This window comes from Mastacembelus armatus, chromosome 9 (assembly GCF_900324485.2).
Source record: "Mastacembelus armatus chromosome 9, fMasArm1.2, whole genome shotgun sequence".
Classification (NCBI taxonomy): Eukaryota; Metazoa; Chordata; class Actinopteri; order Synbranchiformes; family Mastacembelidae; genus Mastacembelus; species Mastacembelus armatus.
Window position 1 is genome coordinate 12,906,982 of NC_046641.1, and position 12,447 is coordinate 12,919,428.

Consider the following 12,447-nt stretch of genomic DNA (forward strand, 5'->3'; position numbering starts at 1 on the left):
AATGGAGCAGCTTGTTTGAGTGTGTTTAAGCCACATTATTTCTTTTTCTCCTGTTATTTATGTGCTCCGTTACAAATGTCTGAAAATGAAGAGAACAGGATGCAGCAGGTTACATTCATTCTCTGGAAGAAAGAAAAAATAACAAAAGAATCTTGGGTCAAGATTTAATCAATATGTTGCCAATGATTAACTGGGATGGGTGGAAGACAACTGCTGCCTGTGGGTTGCAGGTTCTCCATTTTGTGGTGCAAATCAGACTCTGTGCTGTATAATTTTCTTTTTGCAGCATAACACTTTTATTATTACTCTGGCTTGAAAGAAGCTTTCACTCCATAATGCATGAAATCAGGCCTAGAGAGGTGGCAGGAAGAATAAAAAAACACAAGTACTTCACTGGTTTGTATTTTGACATGAAAGGTCTTGGTTTTATTTTTCCCTTCGCAACAGAAATGTTGATAAAGTCTTAGGCTCTGCTACATCCTGTAAGATGTCCTTCAATGGCTCAATAGCTGCCCAAAATACCAAATTGCTGATTATATGTCCATTAAAAAGACATATATTTTATGTGCACTATACAAATATTTAAAGATTCTGCACTTTCTTTAAATATTTCCCTTATATTCCTTTGACATAGAATACAGTACCCAGACTATACCAAACAATCCGATCTGCTGACTGCAAATAAGCAATCTGCCAAAACTATTTTAATTTCACAACCAATCTAAATGTTGGCATCAGACTTTGGATGAATTTATCTAAAACGGATCCTGTTCAGATACAAGAGAGCAGGTGAAATACGACTCTACAGGCTGTGTCAGTCTCTCTACAGCTCAAGGCTTTATGCTTCTTCACATTGTTGTGTGTCAGCTTTGGATATAAACAGTCTCTGAATGGCAGCACTGCCATAAATACCCGCTCCATGACGCACGAGGTGAAGGTTTGTTGCGTCACAGAAATGCTGATTCAGCGGTCGCCTCTGAGGAAGCAGTCATATGGTCAGTGACAGCTATCAATCACTTCAGGTTTGGTGCAATAGTTTTTCTTTGCTGATGCAAATATTTGGCTGGAGTTGTTGGTCCTGACACTTAAAGGTCCACTCCATCAATTTGACATGTCAACGTCAGTTTGACAGCCTGTGTGCTCAGCTGTGTAATGTTTTCGTGGCTCGTGAGGAAGCTTAATAGTGAAGCTATCAGGGCCATCTAAGCTTAAAGACTGTATATTTATAATGCAAACCATGATTTACAAACTGATTTTGTGATTGTAATTTAATTTCTTCAAAGTGAAAGACCTTATCATTTTACTGGTATCCACAATAGAACTGTGGATGATTTTTCCCTAAATCGATCCTCCGTTGTTCCGTTAAGTGGATCCTCCGTTCTTGAACGGACGCCACAAACAAGCATCAAAGCAGTAACATCTTGGCTATACAGGGCTCCACAACAATCGAGTTTAGACTCTGCTTTGATGCAAGACAAATGTGGCAGAGCGACTGAGCAACTGAGGAAGGAGAAATTATGAAATGAAATGAATGGCCCCGGGTCATATTGCAGACTAATTTGATGCCCATCTGGCATATGCTCACATGAGCTAAAGCCCTCTTATCTGTGGTAACAGATAAAACCACAACTCTGCAGTTAAAATCACTGATGATAACTGCACTGTTTTCCCTGTGCAGATGCAATTAAATGCCTCATGTCACTTTGGGATTATTACCAGAATGGAACAGTCAATTTAGGTGTTATGTTTTGCATCTTTAATGCATTACTACAGTGTCCTTCTATCTCCAGTATCAGTGTTGTTAAATGACCATGATGCATGGAACATGAGCTACAAACCTTCTCATTAATCTGTGTTAAAAAAAAAAAAAAAAAAAAAGAATCTGCTGAGTATTTTGCAGACTTGGTACAGAAATCGGTGGCTACCTGCATCAGCATGATCTTCACACAAGCTGACATGTTAACTTGAAGCACACTCTGGCGAGGACCAGTCACAGACTATTAAAATAACACCCTGTCTTTTCATTACTTGCTGGAACTGTGCTTCAAGAGGTAGAAAATCCATCTGCCCACCTGGAAAAAAAAAAAAAAAAAAGAGTGACCTGTCTCAGGGCAGGAAATAAATCCCTCAGGCACAAGCCCCTCACTTTCTCTCTCTGCCAACTCACTCTCCTCTCTCCAGCCTCTGTGGAGCCGTCAGTCTGCCTGCCTTTCTGTCTGAGCACAAGCTTTGTTCTGGGTGACAGAGCTAGGTGTCAGAGATAGAGGATCTCGTTAGAGAGTCAGAGAGAGAGAGAGGGATGGTGGCTCTCTTTGCACTCTTGCAGTATGGATGCCTCAGAAAGCACGGATGAGGGGGTTGTACAATGAATGATAGAAAGAAGGGGAGCTGCACTGGGAGCAACAACTGTTCTCAGTTGTCTGCATCCGCAACACCTTTCTAAATGGAGGGTTTGCTCCAAAATGCAACACTGACAGACTGACAAGTGCTGTTACAAGATCATTTGGGACCAGCAGGTGGAGGGTTGCCTTCAGCCTGTCCAAGAGCTCCTCCGTGAAATCAGTGAGATTAATACACCCGCAAGAAAATAACCAGTTCACAAGTTCCGAATGTCACTGTTTCACAACAGTACTCTGATATTTTCCCCCTGTGATCCAGCAGCTTAGTGAGCCTTACCATGTGTGCTGAGACCCCCTTGAAGAAAAGTGAAGATACGCAGCACACCTGCGGTGGCCCCTAGGTGTCAAACAGGTAATTACTGGAGTTTTTTACTGCCTGAGGCAGAGAGACCACTGTGCACACTGCTGTCTAACATTAAAGTTTCTTCTGTTAAGGTAAGCATGAAACAAATGGTGGCACTTTTTAAAACTTTGCAGTTAACTTTCATTGTTTTCTTTCATACCCTTTCGGTCATGACCTTGGAAACACATATTGATACTCTGTGCAGGAGTATACCAGAGTTGGCTCACTGAACTTAAATCTTACAGAGAAAAAAATACATAAACTGTGGGTATCAAGGCTGAAAAAACAGCCTGCAGAGTAGATGCTCCTGTCTGTCTGCCCTCTTCCTCATGTCACAGTCCCCAAAAGGGAGCCATCTCACTTTGAAACACCCTTTATGAATGACTGAACAACAGATAATGTGTGTGTGTGAGGGAAATTTTATTTGTTCTGGGGCAGTCAACAGACATTCAGGGTTTTGCATCTGATCTTTGGTCTTTTTGATAGGCTTGATGTGTTTTGTGCTGTTGTATTGGCTTATTGTCAGCTGCAGGATATAACCTCAGATTGTAGATGCTCTCTGTCGGGGGCCCTGTCTCCTGTGCTTTGTCATGTGCTGCAGGCTAGTCACCTGCTTCAAGGGCTCAGCAGGGCCAACAGGTGAGTAAATGATGTTGTGGAAAGACAGGAGGCAGAAATAATTAGCTCTCGACTGAGGGGCAGCCATTACCAGAGACCTCCTTGCTACTTGCTGTTTCATTATTTCTCTTCCACACTGGCCAGTGCGATTCAAAGGAGTGGGTGTGCAAACAGTCAGCTCTGTCAAATGTACCAATTCCTGCTCCAACAGGCACATCTTACACCACACAGTGATGACTCAGCAGCCGTGGGCGGCTCATTATTTTCTTCTCCCACCAAGAGATGACTGGCTGTTGACTTATTTGGTTTCTTTGGTAACACTCAGGGGGGAGTATAAAATAAGCATTATACCAACTTAGACCACGATTAAATAGAACACAACACAATCTTTGCTCCTGTGTCCTCCCCTGAAATTGCTTGCTTTTGGCTGTTTTGTAACATGTTTATGAGAGTTTGCAAATGCAGGCTGAGGATTGTGTGGCAAGAAAAACTGTTCACACCATCTCATCGAAACTGCTCCCACAGCCTCAGTTTGCATGCTTTGCAAATAGACCTGTCACATTCACATTTATTGTAACTATATCAGTAGTGATTTCTGTATAAGATGCATCTTGTCTTAAATCACAATTATTATATAATTAGTTTTATCATAGTTCTTTTTGGAGTTAATGTAATCTGGGCATACTGACCTCTGATTATATGCAGCAGTAAGATGACACCACCTGTGTTTATTGGCCATATTTAAGCTTAATCAGTGAAACTTTCTATTTATGTTCTCCTTATGGTAATAATTAACTTTAAAACTTTAATTTGTCCAGTTACAGTAACATGGTAAATATCTCATATGAAAACCAACGTGACAGAATGATCAGTGTAGTTTAACAACTGTGATGCAGGCAATAAACCATCTTCTATCACGTGTTTGTGATCCGGAGGCATTTAATGTCAGCAACGCCTGATTGATTGTTGTGGGCCCGTATGGTAATAATGCCAGGATTCTGTCTGGAGGCGGAATTCAACATATCACACACACACACACACACACATACACACACAAAATAATAAAAAATTGCCAGTGGCACCTTCATTTCTGTCTTTTCTCTCCTGCTTGTCAGTATGTGGATGCCAGATCTTAATTATCTGCTCACACAGTTCTTCAGGGAACAGAGAAGCCTCATCTCAGCTGCGAATTGAAGATTTTTCTGATGCTTATTAGGGCTTTTTCCAGATAATTATTTTAAACATACTAGCACTTAGGAGTTGTTTCATCAAGAGTAACAGATTCGCTGTTTTAATCATCTAACTGATATACAAGTTGAGAACCACAACCTACTGTTGTGTCACTGTAGTTGCAAGCAGAAACCAAATGATCAGGAGCTGTGCCTGCACCCCCCCCACCCCCTGAGGATTAGAGTTGTCAATGGACTTTTCCAGTAGCTACCATCAGATCTGTCAGGCTTTAGATAGATAGATTTAGCTAAAAACAGCACAGATGATCACAGTTCTAAGGCCATCTTGGATATTTCCACTCTATCCCATTAGCTTGATGTTCCTCTAAAAGCTAGCTTTCTATCAATTTCCTCTGTTGGAGATTTTTTATTTTTTTAATTGACCCTAGTGCAGGACACAGACTTTATTTCGCCTGGATCTACCAGGCACAGGCAACATATATCTCCGCCACTCGGCAGGCCGGGCACAAAACAAAAACTAAACTACAGACTCCTGGAACATACAGTGTGTCCAGAAAAAACCAAGAGGTATAAATACCTTCAGGACGGTGAACTAATTAACACAGGTGAAACTAATCTTAACTGATGAACATAAAGCCACCCAAGATTAACACAGGAGGAAACAGGAAACTAACCAAAACAAAAGTCCGAACTGGAACCGAAAATCCATCCCCATAACATACTGAGAACGATGAATGTGGATCATTTGGATTTCCTTTATATACAACAACAGTTGCAGAAAATCTTCCACTTGAAATAAAATTAAATAAACTTACATTATGATACAGACACATTTAAGGGAGGGTGAAGCCAAAATGGTCATTTTAGACTCTTGTATCCAAAAAGGCAAAAGTCAGATGAGACAAATGTTACTCATTCACTCTTTTCTCTTTTCTAACAATGAAAAGAGGGTGAAAGAATAGGAGACACAAAGGATGATAGAACTAGAGAACAAACATTGTCATGTGCAGTGAATTATAACAGAGCTGTTTCATCAGCAATAAATACAAAGCTGGATTGGTAAACACATGCAAAATAAAAAACCTTTACACTTGGATCACCTCCAGTTTTGGTTTTCTTACTCCAGGCTTCCAATCCATTTAAGAGTTAATTTTAAAATTCTCCTTCTGATTGATAAGATTCTCTAATAGCCTTGCTATTGCTCCAGCTTTGTCCTAGCCCTGTCCTCAGACTCTCTAATCACAGCCAGGGTCAATGGAGGAGATTGGAGCTGGGATACTGTGGTATTTTTCTGTAGTGCTGGAGTAGAGTCTATGTGTGAATGGGAGGTAGCTGTATTTCTGATGTCCTCTCCTCCCTCTGTGGTCTGCGTGGGTAAAAGTCTGTTTAGCAAAGATTTAACATAGAGCCATGTTGGTCCATATGTGCATATTACTGTTGGCAAACAGCCACCTTTAATCCTCCTGAGTGTAGTGTGTGTGTCTGTCGGTAATGCATGCTGGTTCACATATGAGAATGCATTTGTGTGCTTTCTGTCTCTCAGCCTGATAGACAAAATCAAATCATCATCAAACATTCTTGACTAAAGCCTTCTTTAAAAATAATATTCATAGTAAAAAATGTGCTTCAAAAGAATTATTAGCAAAATTAGCCAAATAGTTAAAAGTATTCATGCAATCCAATAGGAAACAAATAGACCAACACTAGCCCGAGAGCTACTTCACTAAAAATGGTCTTTTCACAAATGACTTTTCTTCTGATAGCAAGGAAAAGCTAATTAGGGCTAATAAGGTTTAAAGGCAGAAATGTTTTCACAACAGATCCAACTACTGGCCTGTTTCAAAGAGGCTCAACCACAGTCAGTGATTCACGTCGTGAGGAATTCACTTATTCTGCGGTTGGTGGTGGACAGGGATCATTGACTTGCCTACCTAACTTGCAGCCAACTTGATGACAGGCTCTAATTAGCCACTGGTGCAGTCAGTCAGACATGAATACAGTATTAAATGCATGCAAATTAATCTTGACACATCTTTTACATCAGGGAAAGTCAGATATTGTACTTAGAACTGTATTATTTTCATGTTATATGTCTTGAGTTTAGTAACTGAGAGAAATGTCTAATGTTTAGCTTTGAAATTTAGTCCTTTCTGTACTAATTTCATTTGACCTATGGTCAGTTTGTTTTTGGATCCTTTTGTATTTAACGTCATACCAGTTATCTCTCACCTAGACACCACTACAGCACTGCAAATATCATTGTAGTTCTAATAACAACAGGCAGAATTAAAATTATCATCATGAAGTAACATCACTTGAAGTTAATGCCACTGCTTTGCTTCACAGATCGTTTCAACACACACGATTACTATCTATTTCTGATACCATGATTCAGAGGCTTGGGCCATTTTAATCTGCATTGTGGTCCTGGATTTTAGGTAAGTAGATTTATGTTGTTGACTGCTGCATCTCTGCTACACTCTAATCTGCGTAATGGCTTTCAAGAAGAAGACACTAATGTTGCAATAATGCTCAAGTTTCTTTAAAATGCAATTCAAACAGCAACCTGATAAATTCGGTGGCAGAGGATCCTCCATCAAACTGCAGGAAAGAAGATGGAGATCTTTTGTGATTAGAGGAATAAATATAAATGTTAGGTGGTTTGTTGCATGGTATCAGGTTTGAAAAACAGAGTCACCAGTTGGCAATCAGAGGTATTTCACAGTGGAAAGCTTTATACATGAGGACACATCTATGGTGTTATTACTGTACATGCTGTGGCTGTCATGGTGGAAGGAAAATCAGAAATAGAGTTGGTGGATTGTGTACTTTCATTGGTGAAGCCGAGTAAATGGATTACTATCAGTGTTTTGTAAACTATGACCACATGGATGCCATGGAAATGTGGGTTTAAAGCCGTGATGCCAGAGGTTATAAAAATAGCACTAGTCACTTCCATAACTTTTGGGAATTGTTCTGGGAAACACTAAACTGTGAGTATAATCTGTGAGTTGTATTTGATTATTGATCAACTTATATATTTTATTTCATGAGAGAAATGCTAGAGTATCTAAGTGCCGGCAGCAAACACTGCCAGTTTGAGCCCACGTGAGCCCTGTGCATTTCCTGTCAAAATGTCAGAGGGCAGTGAGTGCTCAGTAAATGCATCTCTGGAAAACCTCAGGCCAAAAGCATACTGCGTATCTGAAGATGATTTTAAGATCAAGATGTTTATGAAATACCTTTCATACAGGGAAGAGGCACTAATAACAATGACTGCTGAAAAATCTAATTGTTACTGCATTTTAATATGACCCTCTTAGGATAATCAGTTAATCAGTGTATATAATGAGTGGATGGATGCAGTATACACAACAGATAGCTCCTTTCAAATGAAAAAAATGACTATAGCAACACTGAAATATCGACACAGGCATATTTAATCCAACACCCTGGTTCCCCCATTTCACACTAAAACTCTGCAAGAATTGTGCAAATAATATAATGAAAGATACTGCAGAGATTTATTTATCCTCAGTTTTCTTTTCAGCTGCCCTCCAGAAGCTAAAGTGCAACACTTTGCTTTTCGAAGTGATGCTCCATCAGGATACAGAAGGTGCTTGAACTGAAGCTGAAAGACAGCACCCACATCGTTACTGTGCCAGCCTGCTGAACTGAGGGAGTCCCTGTGATGTATTCAGTTTATATAGACTGGACAAAAGGCTGCCTCTGTGTGCATGTCTGCATGCAGAATGGATTGAGGACACGTGTGAATTCAATGCCCATATCAGGAATTAGGAAGTAACATCTGCCATATATTAAAGTGTGAAGGATTTTCTGAAATATAAGGGGTGAACCTATTTCTTCCCAGGGCTTGCAGCACATTTCCCAGAGAAAGACAATATCTGGTTATTGGAGTGTGCGTTTGATTATTTATAACCTCAGCGCTTGTTAGGAAATTTAATCTGCAGGGCACCGGCAGGTCTGTGGGTCCTGTCCTGCATGGTGAAAGGGATTTTGCTCAAATGCATTTAAAAAAGGTCAGGCATGCATACTGTACACATAATGTATGTATATATATATATATATATATATATTTAATTTGCCAGAGAACTGCATGTGGTTTAGCATTTACATGCATAACCTTGTTTCTCAAACATGTTTGGGAATAATTACAAGAAAACACAAAATCTTTCCTTTGTATGTTTGGTAGCCTTGAAAGAAAAGTGTACTTCATTGCCTTCTCAGTGTGAGTTTCTCTGTTAATGTGTTTGTACAAATCCATTTATTGTAGGATCTAATTGATTAATAATCATCTTTTAGGGAAGGTTATATACTTCAATCAAGAGTGAAAATGAAATTACCCTGCAGTAGTGAACAGATATAGATACTCTATATTACAGCTGATCACACAGAGACTCATGGTGTTGCTATTTATCTCTTCACACATTTGCAGCATACAAAAGAAATCTATAAAAGGCAAATATATTCAACGTGTGTGTGTTTGTGTGAGGGCTGTCAAATGCCTTTGATGGGCTAAAAAAAAAATCGTAGCATCATTATTGGTAACGTCATAGGAGTATAAGATAAAGTGCACAATACATCTAGAGGTTTTTGTTTATTAACAGACACAATGTAGAGTGTTAGAATGTCTATAAAGTAAACACTACATGTATGTCACATTTCAAATTTATTCATTGTCACTTTAAAGACCTTGTTCACCCACACAGGTTTTTTGTTTTTTTTTCACTGATTCTGGTCTGATCCTTTGCTCAGGCTGAAACGGGGCAGCATGTGGTTGAAAAAACTGTGAGATTACTGGACACTGGACTCTTTGTCTCACTTGTACCTAATCAGGTCATTATCTTCTACAAATGTGGGCTTGAATCCAGGATCCTATGTTCTGCTTCCAATCGACGCTGTCCTCCTTGCTCATGATAACTTTTTCTTGCTAAGAAACATCTGTGTTTTCATTTTCCTGCAGCTGCTCTTGTTACTGCTTCCTCATGGTCAGGAGAAGCAGAACATTGTGGACCGATGCGTCTGCACATTATGACTCTATGAAGCAGGACAACCATAAAGAGCCGATTTAGTCGCTGCGCAGTTCTCAGGCCTGTGTGTGTATTTATATATTTGTTTTTGTATCTTACTAGAAACATCTGCATCCAGCGTTGAGGCTGAAATAATTAAAATCAGTGTGTTTAATGCCTGAGATGATCATTGTTTCACTGTGCAGAACTTCCTCCTCCGGCAGCTTTGAACAAATACATCTGCTCAATAACATATATCTGCCAGAGAGAAGGGAAGCATTAGATCAGAAAACACAAGTAATTAACATGCTACCAAGCCAGAGGAAAATCATAACAGACCAACATCACATAACAAATCTAATTTAAGCCTTACATGTAGTACTGAACATGACCTAATGCACATATTAATACATTATTGTTTACCGAGTTTATGAGTGTATTTCTAAGAACTAAGAAGCTCAATGTTTAAAGGTTTTCTCTTAATATTTTGGTGTGCTGTCATTGTAACAGAAATGATCAGCCTGTTATAAATGTAAGTAAATACAATGTGTTAAAGTCCTAAGAGGTGCAAGACTGTCAAAAGACACAATGCAATACTGAAAGGGGATGGAAGTGTTGAGAAACCTCTTGGTCAGCTGTTGTTTGGTGTTTCGACTACATTTATAAGGAACGACTCAGCACTGTGCACACTCAGTTCTGAACCCCATCAAATCAACAGCAGTGGAAGCTCTGTCCTTCAGGTATGGTGTTGTTTAATAATGTGAATATTACATGGAAATTAATTTAGTTTCAAAAACATTTTAAACAATATTTTTTTAATGATATTTGTTGGGAGGTTGTGTTAAATTTGATTAAATGGTGGTCATTTTAATTGTTTTCCTTTTGTTCCCACAGAAATCTCTGCTCTTTTATGCAAAATGGAATATGATGAGTATTATCCATATTATGCAGAATATAACTACAGTGAATTTCTTCCTCACACTCCATCTGAGGAGCAGGTTTTTCAGCCCCAATCGACGTGTTTAAAGGAAGTTTTGTGTGTGTCACTGATGGTGGTCAGTGGGGTAATTTTCCTGCTGGGCTTTTGCGGAAATGGATTGGTCATCTGGATTTCTGGATTCAAGATGACGAAGACGGTCAACACCACCTGGTACCTGAGCCTTGCTATTTCTGACTTTGTCTTCTGCGCCTGCCTCCCATTCAGCATCGCCAACATGGCAATGGAACAGTGGATCTTTGGACACTTCATGTGTAAGTTTGTCCCCTCTGTTATGTTCCTCAACATGTTCAGCAGCATCTTCCTCCTGGTTATCATCAGTGTCGACCGCTGCATCTCAGTCATGTTTCCAGTTTGGGCCCAGAATCAGCGCACAGTTAAAAAGGCATCTATTGCTGTTGTTCTTGCCTGGATTTTTGCCATCGCTCTGACTATTCCCACTATGATCTTTCGGGATGTTAAGCATCACCTGGGCAGGGCCATTTGCTTCAACAGATATGATACAGACCACCACAGTCACAAGATAGTTGCAGTGAGCCGCTTCCTTGCAGGGTTTGTTGTCCCTTTCGTCATCATCATCATCTGCTACTCAATCATCATCCTCAAACTTCGCACCAACAGGATGACCAAATCCTCCAAACCTTTCAAAATAATGACTGCCCTTGTTGCTGCTTTCTTCATCTGCTGGCTGCCCTACCATGTTTTTATCCTACTTGAGCTAAACCACAACAACCACGACCACCACATTTTAGCCATCGGACTCAAAGTAGGGACTTCTTTAGCGGCAGCAAACAGCTTCCTCAATCCTGTTTTGTATGTTTTCATGGGCAATGATTTCAGACGGAAGTTTAAGAGCTCTGTGCTCTCAAAGATGGAGAACGCGATGGGAGAGGAAGGCCGGACCACCAGTCGATATCTGTCCAGGTCCAGCTCCATGGATGGCAGAGCCTCTACACACATTTAGAAGGATCAGATGTTACTCCAAAACTGTTCCTCCTAATGGAGTCATTCGACATCAAAAATACTTTTAGACCAAAAGCCACAAAGTATGCCATTGTCTGTGAGAACATATTCATCAATCACATTTGCACAGATTTACTGTCTTGTTGCTGTTTTGTTGTAGCTCTCTACTCTTGACAGGATAGAAAAATGTGCTGCTAATTTAGGCTCATAAACATGATATAGTTGAAAAACATCAGCCAATACATAAACATGTAATTAACTCATGAGTGACATCAATCTCATCGGATGTTTTCAGAGCATTTCTGAACAGGCAATTTTAATTACAGCAAACTAAATGACCTTTTACAGGTAAAGGGATGTTGAATTGTTTTTTTTTTATTATTGACACCACAATATCTGAATATTTTTTGTGTTGTAGCTTTTATGCATGTTGCAGTATACTGACTGGAATGTGAAAAGAAGTGCAAACAGGGTGGAGATTTTCTGTTGAGCAATGGACTGTGTAGTTAGTTCTTAGGTCCCTGGCTCTGTAGCTATACTGTGCGTTAGATTACTCTATCTTCCTAGCAACTCTGTATATTAGCATAAAATATTCAAAAGGTTTGCTGAATGTATTTGTACATTTTTGATATTTTATGGATGAGAGCTGTATAATAAATGTGCAATAAAGGTTTGAATGTATTTTTCTTCCTGGTTTTTGAAGGTTATGAAGCTGTACCCATTACCAGTTATTATCTGCTCCTCTCTAATCACTTAATATTGAAGTAATATTTGCATTATAAAACTAGGAGTATAAAAAAAGTAATCACTTTTTGCAAATGCATTCTTTTGTAATTTCAAAAACAATAAATAGTACCACATGCACATGTCTAAATTAATCTTTCACTGAAGGTGTAAACTGCACAGA

At 39.4% G+C, this 12,447-nt stretch overlaps 1 protein-coding gene across 1 annotated transcript; it reads left to right on the forward strand.

The window, feature by feature from the left end:
• The first annotated feature begins 10,246 nt into the window (after positions 1-10,246).
• Positions 10,247-12,221, forward strand: cmklr1 (chemokine-like receptor 1). Its single transcript, XM_026322812.1, has 2 exons — positions 10,247-10,320; positions 10,475-12,221. Exon 2 carries the CDS (start codon positions 10,498-10,500, stop codon positions 11,539-11,541), a length of 1,044 nt encoding a protein of 347 aa, XP_026178597.1. The 5' UTR covers positions 10,247-10,320; positions 10,475-10,497; the 3' UTR covers positions 11,542-12,221.
• The last annotated feature ends 226 nt before the right edge of the window (positions 12,222-12,447 follow it).

Coding starts and splice junctions, on each gene's coding strand:
- cmklr1 (XM_026322812.1), top strand. CDS start 10,498: ATGGAATATGATGAGTATTATCCATATTATGCAGAATATAACTACAGT.